This window comes from Octodon degus, unplaced genomic scaffold, assembly GCF_000260255.1.
Source record: "Octodon degus isolate 3935 unplaced genomic scaffold, OctDeg1.0 scaffold00253, whole genome shotgun sequence".
NCBI lineage: Eukaryota > Metazoa > Chordata > Mammalia > Rodentia > Octodontidae > Octodon > Octodon degus.
This window is the reverse complement of record NW_004524829.1, coordinates 2,518,872-2,539,549: the sequence shown is the minus strand read 5'-3', so window position 1 is coordinate 2,539,549 and position 20,678 is coordinate 2,518,872. Positions and strand designations below refer to the sequence as shown.

Genomic DNA, 20,678 nt, shown 5'->3' with positions numbered 1-20,678 from the left:
GAGAAAGGGGAGGAGAGTGCCCCTCAGGAAAAGAATCAAGAATTTCCTGTGGTGTTGTTCAGCAGGTACACAGTTTCACTTGTGCAAGATGTGTAAATTCTGGAGATGCAGTTGTCAATGTGATATGACTATAGCTAACAATAGGGCAATATGTACTTGAAATTTGCTAAGAGTGTAGCTTTTAAATGTCTTTGTCACTTATGCATACAAGTGAGCACACATATGTGTGCACAAAAAAATAGTCATATGAGGTGATAAATATGTTCATTTGGACATATTTGTTTGATTGTAGTAGTAATTTCTCATTGTATACATACCAAAACACCATCTTACCCCTGAAGGATATGCAGCTCTTATTTATTATTATATATCAATGAAGCAAAGAGGGGCTTCGTCTGAATATAAAGGTTAGAAGACTTTGGGAAAACTTGCTGGTGACTATAAATAGCTCTTAAAAAATTGTTCAGAAGTAAAATTCTTAATGGAATTTTCCTGGGCTTCAGTGTGCTTACATCATGTCTCCTTAACCACAGGTGGAAATCCCAAATATTCAAAAGCAGAGGAAACATTTAGCGAAGTTGGTGCTGGACATGGACTCTTCACGAACCAGGTAGAGTGTCTTTGCTTTCATTTCTGCTTCTTTGAAGGGACAGTGGTCACATCTGGGGGGTGGGTTTGTGTGTGGGAGAGTGTCTTCCCATTCATTATGTTTTTTTTTATTATTATTATTATTTTATTTATTTATTTTGCGGAACCAGGGATTGAACTCAGGCTCTTCTGCTTGCCAGGAAAGTGCTTATTGCACTGAGCCATCTCCCCGGCCCCTCATTACGGTTTTTTACACACCTATTGTTCATCAAGAACTGATGGTAATAGTGGGCCACAGATGCTGGTTCCCTTCTCTCCAGGATGCTACAGTTGAATTTTGAAGATATGGATTGGCCAAGTAGGTAAACAGCATATTTTAGGCAGCCATAGTCATATGAAGGAAATAACACAGGATAACTTTGGAAGGAAATAGTGTAGAAAGGGGTAGTAACTGGTGAGGAAAATCTAAGGGAACGTTTGAGTATCACTTGGTCTGAGATAAAGCAATCAGAAACAGACCCTCATGCAATGCTGTGGTGCAGTCTGTGTATAGCAAAGGAAATAGCATGTGCAAAGACACAGAGGTGGGAATGAGGTGGCATTTTTAAGAAAGAAGCCTGCTTGGCTGGGTGGAAGGAACAAGTAGGACCCAAGAGGTAGGGCAGATGTGCAGTCATCTGTGAGGGAACATTTCCAGTCCTGAGGATGCACTCCCCTTTTGGTGAAGCTAATGATTTAGACATCTCTTTTCTGTAGCAGGTCTATAAGCCTGTGGCCCTTTTGATAGTCCTGAGCTTCCTATAGGACTGTTCTGCACACCTCTGTCAGAGTCCACTAGAAATTTTCTCTTGCAGGAGAGTTTATAAGGCCAGAAATAGTATTGGCTGTAGCTATCAAATGTTGAGACTGCATATTTACCCTTTGTTCTTATAGTGGAGTGAGTGAGAGTGTGTGTGTGTGTGTGTGTGTGTGTGTGTGTGTGTGTGTGTGTGTACGTGTGCAAGTGGAGAGAATATAAGTTTGTTTGTATTAATGTGAAAGGAAGTGATTCTAGCTTAGGTCTTCTGCAGGTCAGTCTAATCATCTCATCTTATTTTAATTTTCTTGAAATGAAGGAGCCAAAACAGAATGTGCTTAGTCAGGGAGATGCATGATAAAGAGGTTTGCTACAGGACTCAGAAGGTCAGGCACCAAAACCTAGCTCAGCTATCTTCTGGACTGGTGGCCTTGGTCAAATCACTTAATCTCTTACAATATCCTTTTCCTCACTGGTGCCTGAGGGAAAACAACATTCATGGTTTGACATGAAGAGGTCATTTGGAGTATCAAAATGTCACATCACTTCCCTAATGCGATACAAAAGAAACCCTATTGTAGAACTACTTGGGGCACTGAAATTCTGCATCTGAAAGAATAAGAGATATTGGGCAATTCCCCAATGTTTAGAAATGAAGCAAGTTCTGTCAGTAGAGAAACAAGAATTGCTTTAGTAACTTCAGCCCACTTGATTGTTTTTTGCCATTTGTACCTATATATCATTTTTGAAAGTTGAGCACTTTTTCAAAATAAGTCATTTTAGAAAGAAACCTCACAGCATTACCATAAACTGGGAAGCAGTGCCGATTGCTACTGATATTAGACAAGCTTAAAAGTGAACAGGATGAAGGCAAAGCCAGTGTTATTCAATTTCAGTTCCTGTTGGCTATGAAAGACTTGCTTCCCATTATGAAAAAGGAACAAGAAAAGGCATTGGAAGGGTGTTAAACTTATCCTGACACAAGTCAAAGGTCATCTCCTTAGGAGAACTGGAGGAATGGACCGCAGGATGGATGAGGAGTATGGATTTGCTGTTTCTACAGTGCCTTTGGACTTCCTAAAATTGCATCCCACAACACAAATTTATGTATCGTATTTTGGGAGTTGTAAGCTGATTGAAGTGCTGTTGATTGTACCACTTCTATGAAAATATCACATAGATACTATGCTTTTAAGTTTGTGAAGTGATTTCCTTCTATACAAACCTGAGGTCTTTTCTTTGCTTCTGCAAGGAAAACTTGAATTTCTAGCACAGAGTTTCTAGTCAGAGGGCAGGATGCTAGTTTTGAAGCATGTTATGATCATCTCTGCGTAGATATTTTTGTCTAATTTGCTAATGAGGAAAAAGTTACCAAGAGAGTTACCCAAAAGACAGGATGGGTGATATATCTCCGAGGGGAGCATTTCTGATTCTTAGGTTGCACTCAGCCTTATTTTGAAGCTGATGACATGCATGACTCTTTTCTGTAGTCTTTAACCTGAGGTTATAGCCATGGTCACATCTTATCTAATGCTGTGTTTAATGCTGACACCAAGGGGGCTATAGGTTCTGAAACCCCAGGGAAATATCATTAGAGATCCTTTATCCATGACTTATCAAGCTTTTTCCTGTTTTGAAGTTAGCATCTCCTGTACTGGAATCTCTTAAGGAAATCTATACTGCGCCATCTATTTCTGTACATATAGCCTCCAAATTGGGTTCTGTAGAGCCTTTATTGTGTAGACTAAGAGAGTTCATTTTTAGATTATCCTCACATACTCCTGATCCATGCTCTTTATCGCATCAGTGGTTTTTCAGAGCCCAACTTTGTGTAACTGTGAGGCTGGAGATGGGATTGCTTTGTGAGAATTATTGGTGTCCAGCTGCCTCTGAAACTCACCTCACTTCCCTTCAGGTCTCTGCTATGGTGCCTGGTGGAAGGTCTAACCCAAGCCCCCATGTATGGATTCCCCAATCTGTTTTGACAGTAGCTCTAGGATAAAAGGATCATTCTTAGCAAATATCCTCTCTTTCTTCCCACTTCACTCTCTGACTAGCCACTTCTAGCCTGAGTCTGTTTTGTAGGACCTTGCTGAAATCTTGAAAAAGCCAGCTTATTCCAGTTTCCTGCCATTTTCTGGAATACTGTAATCTTAACTGTATGAATACTGTCTTCCAAAATACAGTGGTGACATTTAGGCAAAATTTCAGACTGATATTATTTATTAATTTATTTAATTAATTTTTTGCAGAAGAGGGGATTGAACTCAGGCCCTTGCACTTGCCAGGAAAGTGCTTACTCTACTGAGCCATCTCCCCAGTCCTTCAGACTAATATGAAATAGCAAGCATCACCAAAGACTCTGGGAACAGTTGAGTTCTTAGCCTCCCCACTATTTCTCCATGAAACCAGTTGTACATGCTAGGTTCTCATCTTTGCAGCATCCTGATTGGAATTACAAAAGTTGGGTTGAGTCCTGTATATCCTTTGTAAACTGCGCTGTCCAGAACTCAATCTGTGTATTTCACATGAAGATGCTGCCTTTCATGACAGGTAGGCATCTTCCATTACTATCAGCACATCTTGATGGACAGTTCCATGACTGGATCTTTGAAATCTCCTGCAACTCTAACGAGTACTGAATTCATCCAGCTGATATATTCAGCGTTTAATGAGATCCAGATCAAATGTGCATATTTGTCACCATTCAAGCCATTCTGCTTTGTCTGCTTCAGAATCCAGTGAAACACATTTTAAGATCCTCAGAGAAAACTGATGATTTAAAGATGAATAAAAAAATATTGTATTAGTCAGCTTTTCATGGTGAGAACAAAATGCCTGGTACAGCTTTAAGGAGAAGTTAATTTTGGCTTACAGCTTTAGAGATTTCAGTCAATAGTCAGCTGGCTTCGAGGTAGGAACATTATGGCAGAACAGCATGGTGGGAAAAGAACCCTTAACCTGTGACATCTGGGAAGCATAGGGCAAGGGAAGAGCCATAGAGGAAGAGGCTGGATACACTTCCCAAAGTCCTCTTCCATGACTCACTCAGCCATACCCCAGTACCTGTGATTTACTGATCCCCTAGACATCCCCCAAGCCAGTCAAATTGACAATCAGAATTCATCATCATAAGTATATGTGGGAAGAACAGAGGTAACCTAGGAAGTTTATGCTGAAATAAAGCTTGTGAGACGAAATGAATGGGATAACACAGAAGCATCATTCCTGCCACTGGTTGAAGAAGCAGGTCTATTCTTTCCTAAAGCAAACTCACTTTTTCCTGGACATGGGCCTCGAAATTAACCCTTCCGTGCCCAGAGCACATTCTGTTTCTGCTTGAGAGCTGCCTCTGGGTCTTACTGACTGAATTATGTCTCCTCAAAATTCATCTGTTGAACTCCTAACCACCACTGTGACCACATTTAGAGACAAGGTCTTCAGGGAGTAATTATGTTTAAATAAGATGTAAGGGTGGGGCCCTTGTTTGATTTAATTGGCAGCCTTATAATGAGAGATCGGGATCCTCGTGGACTGAGAGGAAAGTGAGGTGAGAACACTGTGAGGTAGAAGTCATCCACAGGTCAGAAATAGGTAGCTCACAGCCTTCTGGAACCTTGATCTTGGACTTCCAGACTCCAGAACTACAAGAAAATGAACTTACATTGTTTAAGCCATTCTGCCTATGACATTTTGTTATGAACATCCAAGAGAACTGTTTTCTTTGGAAGAAAATGAAGTAATGCAAATAAGACCAGAGAGTTTAGGAAAGCATAGTGGATAGCACATGCAGCCTAAGAAGAGGATATCTAGAAGCCTAGTGGAGTTGTGGAGCTGTGGCATTCTTGAGTGCCTCTGACACTGGTGGTACCTCTCACCCTACTTCCCTCCCCATGGGTCTTTTCCTTACATCTACAGTACTCATCTCCTAGTGACTGAATGTTCCTTAGTCTCATGTAGGAGTCCCTTCCTTTTGTTCCAGTTCTCCCAATGCAAAGGAAGAGCTCTGTCCCTTATGTGCTTGCTTCCTTGGCCTGTCACTTGGCCAAGGGGCTGCAGGGAGGTCAAGGCTGTGGCTTGCATCTGTGGCCCTCACTAGGCCATTCACTTCCTGGCTCCTTCAAAAAATTGCAACTGCCTTTTGGGCCATGCAGGAGAACAGAAGTGGATGCAGGTGCTCAAAGTGTGAGGGATCCTGGTGACAGAGCAAAGAAGAATGGACACATGAAACAACAGATGTGTCTCTTGCTAAAACAACTTTCCTGTTTGCCTCCCAAAAGTTCCCCTTCTGGACTTCTTGTTTGCTGAGCTGATCTTACATTGGCCTGCCTTCTTCATTCTCCCTAAAATTCCATGTGCCTCTTTCTTACCTTTTTCTCCCATTCACCCTATTGAAAGCTGTGTCCTGTCTTCATTTACCAAGATTATGTAGCCACAGTATTCTGTCCCCAAAGAACAAAGGCATCACATCAGCTGTTTTAGTGGAACAAATTATCTTTCGCTTTAAATATCAAAGCTCGGACTCTTCTTAGATAGTGTCTAGTATTCCCGCTGAGGAACAGCACAGCCCTTGAGTTTATTTGTAGAACAGATAATTGAAAAGATCACCATACCTTGAAGTGTATGATTCGTGTCACTTTTCCTAACAGATTACTACTTATACCATTTTTCCCCCAAATTCTCCTTGATATTGTATTATATATTTTTTAAAAATTTATTTATTTTATTTGTGTGTGTGTGTGTGGCTAGCTCAGCCCACCAGGGGGCAGGCTGGCTGGCATGTGGTGCTGGGGGATTGAACCGCAGTCCCTGTGCTTTGCTAAGCTTGTTCTAAGTAGATGCTTTAGACCAGTGAGCCATCTCACCAGCCCCTGTATTATATTTTTTTCCCACAAAAGGACTATTATTTTGGCATCTTGCTGTCATTGCATTATATCAAAATGGATTGCTTAAATATTGCAAGCTCCTGTCTAGAAAAGGGAAAAGTGTATGTTTTTTAAAGTACCAGAATACTAACTAAGGGACAATGTTTAGAGAAAAATTTAGAGGGAAATAGGGAAAAATAGTTAACTTGGGGAAATGTCTTCATTTTAATTTTTATGTGTACTAAATATAATTCCCTTAAAAAAAAGTCCGATACCGATTTGCCAAGCCCAGCCACAAAAATCAGGTTCGTGTTTATAATATGGATATATAATTTACATATTTACATATTAGTTGGTTCTTTCTCCTTCGGGTAACATGAGCAGATGGTGGTTGTAACGCAATCCCATAATCACCATGGAGATAGATTTATTGTCTCATATATAAATTATAGCTGTGGCATCTCATATTTTATTTGCCAAAAATACCCCATAATACTTTAATGAAATAGTTTAACCTGGGAGATATTAATAAACCATATCACTGAGTAAAGCAGAGCTTTATAAGAAAGAATTACTCAGGAATTTCCTAGTAGTCTTTTTTTGCTAACTTATTTTCATTTAGATTTAGAAATCACTTTGGGTCGAAGATTTCCATTCTAATTTGCCCTAATTCCCATCTTGGATGCAAGATACGTGCCTATCTTTGGAACATCACACGAGCTTGATGCCCCAAAGCCTTCTAAAGTGATTTTGCCATTATTACATTGTTGAAATGAGAATCTTTTACATTGCTACTGTTTTGCTGTTAACAAAGACAACTCTGTTTTCCCTTTCTTTAGTTTTCATTGTATCTTGCAGCCCTACACTCTGTTCTCCCTGCAGATAATAAAAGAGAAAATAAAATTGAGTAGAGAAAGTCCCTAGTGATTAGATGGTTGACCCTTAAGAGGCTGGAGACTTTGCACTTTTTGCCCTCTTGTTGAAGTCTGCACACTGAGAACCGGAGCCCCCGTACTGCCTTGTCTGGTCAGAACATCCCCGACCTTCATGATGTTTAGGAGAAATTAGTTTCTTGTTGCATCTCTTCAGTATAATTCATGCTGAACATTTCTAAATTCTCTTGTCAGTTAAACCACATAGCAACCCCCCTCATTCCTACGTGAGACCCTTCTGCCCAAGTGAAGGATCAGTTTCTCTTAGGGCAGCTGTACACCACACACACTTCCTAACTTTTCCCCCACTCCTGCCCTTCCAAGACCAAAGCCAGACTTGGCTGCCACTTATCACCCTGCTTATGCTATTATTATTACAGTGTAGAAAAGATAAGACCCAGTGGGCTAGTTTTTAAGATAATGGCCTGCTTGGCTTATTTTTCTACTTGCCAGTAGTCCCTGTAAGTCCTGAGTTCATACTCTCACCAGAGGAGCAGCCCACTGCTGAGCTACCAGATCCACCTACCTTCCAGGGCCATTGAATGCTTCTTTTGTGTCTTGCTTCTGGTCATTCCTGGTGATGATGTAGCAAGCAGGAAGGAATAGTGGTATTCCCCCTTCATGTTTTCCCAGTGGCTTTTTCAGAAGCCAGGATTTTGTTCTTAAAGATACATTTTAAGGAAATATAAGTGAAGTATCTAAATGTTGATACAGTTTCTTGTATATCAGTAGAGAGTTTGGCTTTCAGATTTGTTTTTAGTCTTACTGGTACATCTTCCCGCTCAGCATACGTTATTGGCTTCAGCCACATCAGTGAATTTCCAAACTCAGGTGCCCATAGACTATATAAATGACTGAGACTGTGTTTAAGGACAGTGATAGTTATTTTGAGATAGGTAATGTATTATTTTTAATGATAGCCTGATTAAATTTCATAGGTCTCATGGCAAAAGATAAGTGAGTCGGTAGGAGGCATGGCTTAGTGGTGGACTCTGCTAGCATGCGCAGCGCCCTGTATTTGAAGATAATGAGGTGATAGATGTGCCAATTAGCTTGGTTTAATTACTCCACGTGATACGCATCCATCAGCATATCACATTGTGCCCTATAAATATATACAGTCATAATTTGCTAATGAAAAATAACATTTTAAAAAAGCACTAATGAGACAGTGATTATAGGCTGCCCTCCGTATTAGGATAAGAGAGGGGAAGAGGTGGTGTGCTGAAGAATGTTTGTTTTCTGTGGAGGCGCAGTGGAGGCTCAGCTTCATCTGCCAGTCGCAGTGTGGATGTGGGAGCCCCAGAGTCCTGGTGAAGAACTCGGTACTTTTTCATCTCCTCTCATTTCTAGTCCGAGCATAGTGTTCTCTGGGTGATATTTGTAACCAGGTGTTTCCCCAGTGTCCCTGGGGTCTCCCCAGGGCTCTGCCTGTCTCACATCTCTCCTCTTTTTCTCCTGTTTTCCATCAGGTGGCAGCAGACTTCCAAGTCTTCAGGTCTGTCCAGCAGCTTACAGCCTGCGGGTGCCAAAGCTGATGCCCTCAGGGAAGAGATGGAGGAGGCTGCCAACAGAGTGGAGATTTGCAGGGTACCTCCCTCTTTGCTCCTCTCTCCCGAGACAGACTGGGGTGCCCCCAGGGATATTCTATTTTGTTCACTGGAGTTCTGTCTGAGCTCTACTTGTGAGCCTCTAGTTGAGCTAAATGCTGCCCAGGTTGCCTGTTCACATCTCCAAAGATCTCAAGATGAACCAGGGAATCGGGCTCTGATGGTGACCTCAACAGGGAGGCAGCTTCGGTTATCACTGGTGATCCTGCGTGATGGGTGAGGAGAAAATGACCTATATTTCTCTGGGAAGCTTATGTACAATATCTGAGTCCCAGAAAATAAATTCTAGGTCACAGAAAATTTAGGGGCTGGAGACATAACTCAGTGGTACATTTCCTGCTTGGCAAGGAGCAAGGTCATGAGTTTGAGTCCCAGTACCAAAAAAAAGAAAAAAGAAAAATGAATATTTAGACATACTTAACTTAGCCTTGACTTAAGTTATTTCTTTTCTTGGTTGCCTTTTAACATTTCCTGAGTCACTTATCTGTCCTGTGCTTTCTGGAAGATGCTTCAGCTGAAATGCTAGCTGTAGAGATAGTTACCAAAACAAACAAACAAACTTCCTGCTTTCCAGAAAATGCATCGTTCCAAGCACTGACTCTGGCCTCATGGGATGAAGCCCTGCACTGTCACACCCACCTTTCCCAGTTGCTTTCTGCACACACACTGGAGAGGACTTAATTAGCAGTACATCCTTCATGACCCTCTCAGGTGTATGTACATCTATTTACATGCCTATCTGGCAGTTTGTATTTGCATTTTTATTTTCAGGGGTCCTGGGAATTGAACTCAGGACCTCACACTTGCCAGTCAGGCTCTCTGCTACTGAGCCAAATCCCCAGCCTGTTTTGATTTCTAAGGAAACTGAAAACTATATTTAGATCCAAGAATCAATAACATCATATTTCTATACCTATTTTGGGTTCTGGCTGTCTTAGTCACATAGTGTTTTAAAGAAAATCACCACCTTTCACCAGACTTTTCTGTTCTTGTGGCTTTTATTAGCTTGTTGGTTGTCTTTTTTTTTTTTTTTATTTGACAACCACTCTATACAATTGGCCTTGACCTCACATTCAGTTGACATTCAGGATAGCATAGAAATTTTCTCTGAAATTAGAAGTATTGATAGATATTTAAAAGAATTTGTTGCCTCCCAGCGTATAATGCTGTGGAAACAAGGGAAGTGAGGCCAGTACTTCAGATCTAGCACTCACTGTCCCTAAAGCTGGTTTTCTGTTTAAACCCTGGCATAAATGGCAGATAGCAAGTCTGTGCGCTCTTGCTGAGGTGTAATTGATGTCTCCTGCTAATCTTACTTGTGCGTGTAACCTCTAGCTGGCTGCCGTGGATCTGTGTTCTTCAGTGAAGAATATTGTTTTAAAAATAGCTTTTCCAATAGACAAGAGAGGGTGGTGTTCAGAGGGGAAGCTGAAGGTGAATAATGTATCAGAATAAAGGTGCCATAGCCTTACACATTTCTGTGAGGTGGTTACATTCACGGTGGTGCCAAAAATGTAGACTTCTTGAAAGATTATAAAAGTAATACATGTTTATCATAACCAATGAGAAAAGGAGTTGAAAAATCACCAATATTCTCTCCCTTCCTGCCCAGTAACACATTTCTAAACAAGGTAATGAAGTTCTCTTCCCACCAGTATTTATTAAAACTTTATGTGACAGTTCTTCGTGTGCCAAGTAGCTACAAAACTTTTAAGGATAAGGAAACCAGTGTCAGAGCCTGCTGTGTAGCCCTTCACACCTTTCTTCATAGTCATGCAAGCACAGTTGTACCTCATACTATTACTAGTGTGTTTTTTAATAAAATACTCATTCTGACTTTATATTTTTGTTTAGTTTTTTTTTTTTTTTTTTTTTTTTTTGAGACAGGGTTTCACTGTGCAGTTCAAGCTGGCCTTGAACTCAGTACTGGGGGTCGAACCACGATCCCTGCACACTTGCCTAAGCAGGCACTTTAGACTGCTGAGCTATCTCACCAGCCCAGCTATATTAATGTACTACTTCATCATCCAAATTAACACTATATGTCTGTATGTGTGTGTATATATATATATATATGTATATAAAATCTCCAGATATTTATTTTCCCATTGAGAGACATTCAGACCAGTACGTTTTTTGTTTTTTACTCTCTCCAAAAAAATGTACGTAAACTGTGTGTCCATCCATCCATCTATCCAGCTATTATCATCCATCATTTTTTCCTGATAAACTTTTTTCTGTAGGATAACTTCCCCAAAACAACATTTTTTTGAGCCAGGGTCTTACTATGTAGTTCTTGCTGGCCTTGAACTCAGTCAATAACCCAAGATGGCCTTGAATTCATGGCGATTCTCCTACTTCAGCCTCCCAAGAACTGGGATTGTAGGCACAACCAACCAAGCTCCCCAAAAATACTTTTTTTAAGTTTTTTGATACAATTCAGATATACATAATGATCACATTTATCATAGTGATTTGTATCTGCACATGATATGTCTTGGTTCTTCTTTTTTTTCCAAATTCCCTCCCTTCAGCCCTCTTCCTTTCATTTTATCCTTCTTTTATCATTTTTTTTTGTTTTCCCCTCCTTCATTTCCCCATTCCCCCTCCCTAGTTCCCCTTTCCTTTTGAAAAAAAAATCTTTGTTTCACGGTATCTGTTTTATATTATTTATTCTTTCAGTTTCTCACATCAGGGGGACAATATTACATTTACATATGTGTGTCTGATTTATTACCCTTAAGGGTATGGCCTGAAGATAAACCCGTTTAACTAGAAACATCTCAAGTGGATTCTCCTTTTTAGCTCAGTAGTACTCCATTATATGTGTGTGTGTGTATATATATATATATATACATATATATATATATAATTAAAAAAACATACCTTTTTTTTTTAAATCCATTCCTTGGTTGATGGGTATTTGGGTGATTTAGAAGCTTTAGCTATTACAGAATATAAACATGGATGTGTGTATATCACCATGGTGTGATATTTTTAGTTCTTCCAAGAAGACATCCAGCAAGGGAATAGCTGGGTCAAATGGAATCTCAAATTCTGATTTTTTGAGGAATCTCCACATTGATTTCCACAGTGGTTACACCAGTCTATACTTCCCACCAGCAGTAGAGAGGAGCTCCTTTTTTCTGGAATGCCTTGCCAGCATTTGTTAATAGCCATTTTTCCTGTAGTAAGATGGAATTTCAGTGTTGTTTTAATTTACATCTCTCAAATGACCAGTGGTGTTATTTTTTTATATATTTATTTACCAATTGTATTTATTAATCTAAAAACTGTGTATTCATCACAGCTTCCCATTTTGAAATCTGGGTGAGTCTGTTTCCCATTTTTAAATGGGGGGCTCTATTTTTTCTCAATTCTTTGTATTTAGTTCTTTGAGAGACAACAAGCAACACTTTTTTCACACTCTGCATTGTGTTTTCACTCTATTAGTGATTTCTTTTGCTATTCAAAAGCTTTTTAATAGGATGAGATCTCTGTTGGTGATTCTTTGTAGTATTTCACATGCAATTAGGGTTTTGTTCATGAAATCTTTACCTATACCTATGTGTTCAGGAGCTCTACCTTGTCTCTCTTCTAGAAGATTTAGTGATTCTGTTTTAATATTTAGATCTTTGATCCATTTCCATTTTAATTTAGTGCATGTTGAGAGACAAGGATCTAGTTTTTAGTCTTTGGCATGTGGAGAGCTACTTTTTCCAGCATCATTTATTACAGAAATAATAATTTTGATGGGTAATGTTTTTTGGTTTTTTTTTTTTTTTTTTTTTTGTCAAATGTCAGGTGGCTGAGAGTGTGTAGAGTTGTTTCTGCATCAACCTGTCCAACTGTTCTTTTTTGGGGGGTGGGATACCGTGCTGTTTTTCTCATAGCTTTATAGTATAATTTCAAATCAGGGATTGCAATGTCCCCGGACTTGCCTTTGCTGCCTATAATTATTCTTCCTAGTCTAGGTCTTACCTTGTTCCAAGTGAATCTTTGGAATGTTTTCTCTCTTTTTGTAAGGTATGCTAATGATATTTTGATTGAGATTGCATTAAATTTGTACAACAATTTAGGGAATGTGGTCATTTCCAGTATGTTGGTTTTTCCTACCCATAAGCAAAGGATAGCTTTCCATTTTCTGATATCCTCTTCAATTTCCTTATTCAGAGTAGTGTATCTTTCATTGTATAGATCTTTTACTCCCTTTGTCAAGTTTTTTTTTTTTTCCTAAGCATTTCTTTTTTGTTGTTGCTATTGTGAAAGGTGTTGTTTCCTAATTTCTCAAGGTGCTTGTTGTTTGTTACAAGAATGCTGTTGATTTTTGAGTGTTGACTTTGTATCCATGTATGCTGCTAATTTTTTTTTTTTTTCCTAAATCTAGAAGTGTATTGGTGTAGGCTTGGGGGTCTTCTATGTGGAGTATCATGTCATTGACAAATAATGATAATTTTTTTTTTGTTTCTTGTACTTATTTATTTTTTCTTGTGTAATTGATCTGGCTAATGTTTCCAGAATTATGTTGAATAGGAGTGATGATAGTGGACATCCTTGTCTTATTTCTGATTTTAGAATGAAAGCTTTCAGTTTTTGACCATTTAGTATCATGTTGGCTGTTGGTTTGTCACAAATAGCTTTGATCAGGTTGAGATAAAGACCATCTATTCCAAATTTCTTTAGTGTTTTTTATTATTTTTTTAATCATGAATGGGTATTGGAGTTCGTCAAATGTTTTTTCTACATCTATTTTTTTTTTTTTTTTTTTTTTTTTGCGGAACCAGGGATTGAACTCAGGCCTTTGTACTTGCCAGGGAAGCACTTCTTCCACTGAGCCATCTCCCCGGCCCTTCTACATCTATTGAGATGATCATTTGATTTTTGTCTTTGGTTCTGTTGGTAAGATGTAGTACATTCATTGATTTACATATATTGAGCTATCCCTGCATCCCTGGGATGAACCTACTTGCTCATGGTATATAATTTTCTTGGTGATTTGCTGCATTCTGGTAGCCAGTACCTTATTGAGGACTTGTGTGCTTGATCATTAGGGAGATTGGTCTATAATTTTCCTTTTTTTTTGGTTGGGTCCTTCCCTGGTTTTGATATCAGGGAAATACTTGCTTCTCGAAATTATTTTGGGAGTATTGCTTCCCTTTCCGTTTCATTAAAGAATTTGAAAAATAGTGTCATTAGATCTTCTCAAATTTCTTGTGGAATTGAGCAGTAAATCCATCAGCACCTGGGCTTGTCTTTGTTGATGTTTCTGTTTTAATCACATTTTAAATTTCATTGACTGACACTGGGTTATTTAGAATTTTTATATCTTATTGATTTGGTTTTGGTAATTCATATACACCTAGGAATCTGTCAGTTCTGTGTTTGTCAACTTATTAAACTATAGTTTCTTACAGTAGGTATTGATGAATATCTGGATTTCCTCAGGATCAAATGGGTTTCACCCCTTTCATTCCTAGTTGCATGAAATTGAGTCTTTATCCCCTCTTTTTTGTAAGGGTGACTAAGGGTTTATCAGTTTTATTTAATCTTTCAGAGCACCAGCTCCTTGATGCATTGATTCTTTGTATTATTTTCTTAGTGTTACTTGCATCAATTTCTTCTCCTTATACTTTCCTACCTTGAATGAGCTTTGGGTTTGGTCTGTCTTTATTTTATTTTACTTTATTTTATTTCATTTCATTTCATTTTGTACCATAAATCAAACTCCAAACTTTGCACTTGCCAGGCAGGTGCTTTGCTGCTGAGCTATATCACCAGCCCATGTTCTTTTTTTTCTTCATGCTTGAAATTCAACCTTAAGCTATTTGAGTTTGGTCTGTTTTCCTCATGTGAGAATTTATCACTACAACTTTACCTCTTAGGACTTCTTGCAGTATGTCTAATGAGATCCCTATGTTGTATCAGCATTATCATTTTGTGTAGATACTGTTTAATTTCTTCAATTTCATCTGTGACCCATTCAGGAGGGTATTATTTATTTTCATAGGTTATGGAGTTTTTTGGTTTCTCTTGCCATTTGTTTTCATTGCACTATGGTCAGATAATATGGGATAGTTTTAGTTCCTGTTCATTTACTTAAGCGTGTTCTGTGGGCCAGTATGTGGTCTAGTTTGGAGAATAAACCACATGTAGCTAGGGAGAATGTATATTTTGATGTGGTGTGGAACACTCTTGCGACATCTCCTAGGCCATTTTTTCACAGATTTGGTTTAGTTCTGATATTTTTCTGTTTTTTTTTTTTGTTGTTGTTGTTGTTGTTGTTGTTGTCTACTAAATCTATATATTTGTGAAAGTGGGGTATTAAGGTCCTTTGTTACAATTGTGTTAGTGCTTATTTGATTTTTTTTTGTGTGTGTGTGTATTTGGTACAGGGTCTTACTATGCAGATCAGACTCGTAGTGATCCTCCTGTTTTCAGCCTCCCCAGCACTGAGATTACAGGTGTGCACTACCATGCCCAGTCTCAGGGTGCAGGGCCAGCACAGCATGTGGTGCCAGGAAACAAACCCTGGTACCTGCATCTGCCTAATCAGGCGCTTAGTCCACTATCTTGCTGGCCCTACTTACTTGATTTTTCACGTCTGTTAGTACTTGTTATATGTAGTTAGGTGCTTTGGTATTTGGTGCATATATACTTATGATTGTTATTGCTTTTTCTTGGAGCTGTCCCTTAAAAAGTATGTAATGACTTTTTGTGTCTCTTTTGATCATTCTTGACTTCACATTGTCTGCAAACAGAATAGCTACCCCTGCTTTTCTCCAGGTTCTTGTTGCTTAGAGTACTGTTTTGTATCCTTTGACATTCAGCCTGTGAATTTCTTTTCTAGTTAAACGTATTTCTTGAATGCACTATATTGTGGGATCTTGATTCTTGATCTATTCTGTCAATCTGTTTCTTTTGGTTGGTGAATTGAGACCATTTACAATGATAGATATAACTAATATGTACTGCTGGGCATGGTGGCACACAACTGTAATCCCAGCAGAGGGGAGGCTGAGGCAGGAGGATCACTGTGAGTTCGAGACCAGCCTGGGCTACAAAGTGAGCTCAAGGCCAGCCTGAACTGCATAGCGAGACCCTGTCTCAAAATGACCAAAAAAAAAAAAAAAAAAAAAAAAAAAAACCTTATGTATTGGCTTATCCATCTCATATTATTTTCTTTTTGTGTGTACCCTGTCTTCCTCTCTGTTTAATCATTTGCCCTGTTTATTGGCTTTTATTTGTGTTTTCTGGAATTGTGGTCTTCATTGTCCCTTTCTAAAATATGTTGCAGAGCATTTTGGAGAGCTGGTTTAGTGGTCATAAATTTCTTCAGTTATTCTTTGCCTTGGAAATATCTTATTTCTCTATTGATTTTGAAAGATTGGTTGATGAGGTACAATAATTTGGCTTCATAGTTGTTTTGATTTAGGGCCTAAAATAGTTTACTGCAAGCTTTTCTTGACTGGAGTGTTTGTTTCGAGAAGTCTGCTATAATTCTGATGGGCTTTCCTTTATAGGTGATTTGTTTCTTTTCTCTGACTTTCTAATATTCTTTTCTTGTGCTGAATTTCTGGAATCTTGATTATCATATGCTTTGGTGTAGATTTATCTGGGTTGGAATTCCATATGCCTCACTTGTGTGTCCCATGATTTTTCCATGTTTGCGAAATTTTAGTGCCATGATTTCTGTGAAGAATTTTTTTAATAGCTTTTGTGCTGTCATTGGCTTTCTCTTTGACTCTAATCACTCTTATCTTACTCTTCTTTGTTTACCTTGCAGCTGTTGGATTGAGTTTTCCTGGCCTATTACTGTTTTTAAGATATCTTCATTTTTCTGGCGTATCTTCTCTTTTAGATCTTCTGTTCTCACCTGTGTTCAATCTGTCGCTTATACTTTCAATGGAATTTTTAACCCTGGATATCTGTTTGGATATGTTTCATGGATTCTTTCTTTCCTATGATGGTATTCATGGTTTCCATCATTTTCCTAAGCTTTTCTATTTTTTTTTCTGTGTCTACTGTAGATTTATTGAGCATATTTTTTATTTCGATCTTTTTTTTTTTAACTTGAGTTTTTTTTCCATAACCACATCCATTTGTTTTTGCACTACTACTGCTATAATTTCAGAAAGTTTCAGTTGTTGGCTTCTAGCAGATGAATTTCCTCTATTGCCTTGTGCTCTGGATTTGTCCAGGGTGGGCTGAAAGTCTTGGGGTGCACTTTGCTTCTGTGTCTTGTCACTTTCTGTTTTAATTTTTTTTCCTATGTTGATGCTTGACTTTTTATAGTAAATAGCTTTATCACTAATATTGAGGTTTCCCCAGGAAATGTCTACTCCTCAGAGATGTCTTCTAGCTGTAGGTGGTTCTTGGACGTTGGTTCTGTCCCAAGAACTTATCTTCCCAATTTATTAAGGATGAGACATTGCTATCTATTTGACTCAGCCCCCAGTCCTCTGGATCTGGACTATGGTGATGGCTATGACTCCAGATAATCACAAGCTTGTCATATGAGGGAGAAGAACTAATTGCAACATGTATGACATTCTGACTAATGTAGTACAGTTAGCAATAACAATAGCATCAAGCACATCCTAATAACTGACAAACTGTGGTAATTGTTAACATGACAACTTTATCCATGGAGCTCTACAGTTGTGTAACAAAATACTGTATGCCAGGAATTTATATACAATGAATTTCCCCTTAGTAGAGTGATTTTACTCTGTGTGTGTGTGTGTGTGTGTGTGTGTGTGTGTATGTGTGTGTGTGTCGGGGGGTGATTTAAGAGGGATGAGGGACAAAACAGATCAGTGAGGAAAAATATACTAGAAGCAAGGCTAATGGGCAAAGAATGATCCTTTAAGTCCAAAATAATATTTTAGATCAAAGTTTGTGATAATAATTGATACTAAAAGTTTACTTCTCTGAAAAGAAAAATTGTAATTCGTGTTTGTTTATTAAAAAAAAATACAGTTGGCTGTGTATTTACCTGTATAGATGTTGCTTTTCTTTTTAGTTTTTGCCATTGAATTGATATTGAAAGTTTACTTCTCTTAAAAGGAAAAATTATAACTCTCATTCCTCAATAAAAATTCATGCAGTTGCCTTCATTTTTACCTATAATAAATGTTGTTTCTCTTTTTAGTTTTTGCCAATGCAGGTGGAAGGATCTCTTTGTTTTTATAAGGTTGTTTTCAATATATTGTAAGTTTATTTTGAATATATAGTAGTGATGAATATATCTTTATACATTTACTGGAAAAGAACATATATTTTTCTTTCCCCAATTTGGGGTTTTACATATTTTTATTAGCAGTTGGTCCAATGTTTCTTTTGTTTTCTAAAAGATCAATCTACATAAGTTCTTTGTATATGTACTAGGGAAATTAAGCTTTTCATCTGTTTTATTGCAGGCACAGTATTTTTTTTTCAGTCTGCCATTTCTCTTGAGTTTTTATGTTGGCATCTGTTATTAAAAACTTAAACACATTTATTTATGCCTTGAAAGAGCTCCTTTGTGGCCCTATTTCTATTTTTTATTTTATCTTATTTTTTTTGTATTTTAGGGAAGGGCCTACAGGGTGTTCAGTTTCTCACCACTAGATCGGACTCATAGTGATCCACCTGTTTACAGCCTACCAAGAGCTGGGATTACAGGCACGCACCACCATGCCCAGTCTCAATTGCTGTCTCAGCGCGCCCCTGGGGCTTGCCAGCATGGCAGGCCTGGGGATCGAACCCCAGCCCCTGCGCCTGCTTGCAGGCACTTTAATCTGCTGAGCTATTTGGCTGGCCCTCTATTTTTACTTTTTGCTTTAAAGTTTTAATGTATGGTATACATTCCTAATGCATTTTAAGTCACCAAAAATTCATTTTTACATATTGCATGAGGTTTGTGGTTTTTGCTTCTTCCTTGTATTCCGTTAGATAGTCCATTATCCTAGCACTATTTATTAAATAACCACTGTCCCTGAAAGTAAAATCCCGCTGTCTAATTCCTCAGATTTTTTTGTGGACCCTGTGCCCTGTTATTCTCTTTCTTCTTAATAGTATGTAATTTCTATTCTAATTATTTCATACCAAATACAGTCTTAAGTAATGTAACCCTCCTTTCTTCTCATAGTGATCTTGGCTAGTGGGTGACATCAGTATGAGACTTGCAGTGATTATGTCTAACTGGTAAAACGCCATGCTGTGCTTCAGGACTGAGCTGATGTCTTTGAGAGTTCTTGCTGAAGGCGTTTGTTGGGGTTCTCTTCCGCTTGTTTTATTTCTACATCCTTGGTTGCCAGCTGTTTTAAATACACATCTTGAAATTTTACCCTCTATTTCTGAAGTCACTGAATGGGATTCCCTGGTTTCACAGCTGTATCTTTTCTCAGCAGGTGAGAGGGGCTGCTGCTTTTTTGACCAGCCAGCAAAACAAGGGAATAGAGTCCAAAAGAGAATGTGTAGCAGATTGAGTCGTCTTTGTTTAGAGAGAGGACCTGATGGAGAGGACCAAGCAGAGCTTCTCAGATCCTTGGCCCCCAGGGAGCTTTTCCTGACCAGGAAAGCCCAATCAAAGTGGGTTCTAGAAGACAAACCTGCTGAGACCCCAGACAGCAGCACCATGTGTCTGGGTTCCTGTGGGAGCCCATCTGGTTCCTGGCTTACTTCCATATTTCAAGAAGAGACAAGCTGTCCCCTTCACAACTTGTAACAGGTTTCTCTTGTTTTTTTTCCTGAGACCTCTGGTAAAGACCTCTGAACCAGTATATCCCAGGAGTTATAAGTATGTGATAATTCTTCACTAAGGGGAGAAAAGATAAAGAGTGAAATAGCAACTGGGGAAACAGTGGTTAGCAAACCATCCACCTTGATGACGGTGGTATCAGTTTTGGTTTATTCCCAGGTTGGCTACAGTGGTGGGGTTTTCTCTGGAACAAAATACCCTCTACTTTCACCTTTCCAGCGTTTATATCCACATATCCCATCTAAATTTTTAGCCTTATTCCACCTACATCAGTATCTTCCCCACTTAGGCTCATCCTCCCTCTCTACTAATTTGTCTCTTTTATCATTTTATTCTTCTCAAGTGCATAATCTTTGGTCTTTGAGAATCAAGCTTAACTCCAGGAAAGGTGCAGTTGAAAAGCAGATTCTAATGCATACTCTCACAGTCCAGCTTAAATACATGTTTATTCCCAGACTAAAAGCATAGAGGCTGGACTTACAGCACAGCACCTCTTCAAATTGGCTTCCTTTACTTAGTATTATGTGTTTAAATTTCCTCTGAGCTTTTGCAAAGTTTAAAAAGCTTACTTCTTTTTAACATTGGGTAATGTTGCATTTTCAGAATCTACTATTATTTATCCATTCATCTACTGAAGGGCAGTTTGATTGCTGCCAAATTTGGGTAATTATGAATAAAGATGCTCTAGACATCCATGTGCAGGTTTTTGTATGACTATAAGTTCTCATTTCATTTGAGCAAATACCAAGAAACTCAATTGCTAAACTTGAATATGACAACATGTTTTGTAATAAGTGGCCAAAACGGTCTTCCAAAGTGGTTATGCTGTGTTGCATACCCAAGAATAAATGAACATTCCTGATGCTCCACAACCTAGCTAGCGTTTGATGTTGTCACTGCTTAGGATTTAGCCTTTCTAGTAAGTATCTGGTGGTATCTTGTTTATTTAAGTAGCAATTCACTAATGACCTATTAATATTTCCTATCTTTTCATATGTTTCTTCAGTATCTATTCATGTTCTTTGATGAAGTATCTGTTCAGGACTTTTGTTTATTTTTACCTCTTAATTTTAAAAGATATAATTAAGTTTATTTAAAAAAGAACCACCTGAGGGGGCCGGGGAGATGGCTCAGTGGAATAAGCAC

General features: G+C 38.5%; 1 protein-coding gene across 4 annotated transcripts in view; it reads left to right on the top strand.

Annotated features, from left to right (window-relative positions):
* Positions 1–20,678, top strand: part of Arhgap44 (Rho GTPase activating protein 44) — a 215,289-nt gene that overhangs the window by 142,649 nt on the left and 51,962 nt on the right. For 3 of the 4 annotated variants that reach the window (XM_023706351.1, XM_023706349.1, XM_023706350.1), the window contains exons 6-7: positions 534–610; positions 8,654–8,771. In XM_023706351.1, the coding sequence (XP_023562119.1) occupies positions 534–610; positions 8,654–8,771 (195 nt within the window). Of the gene's footprint in view, positions 1–533; positions 611–8,653; positions 8,772–20,678 lie in introns of those variants that run through there. The other variant, XM_023706352.1, reaches the window with a different exon arrangement.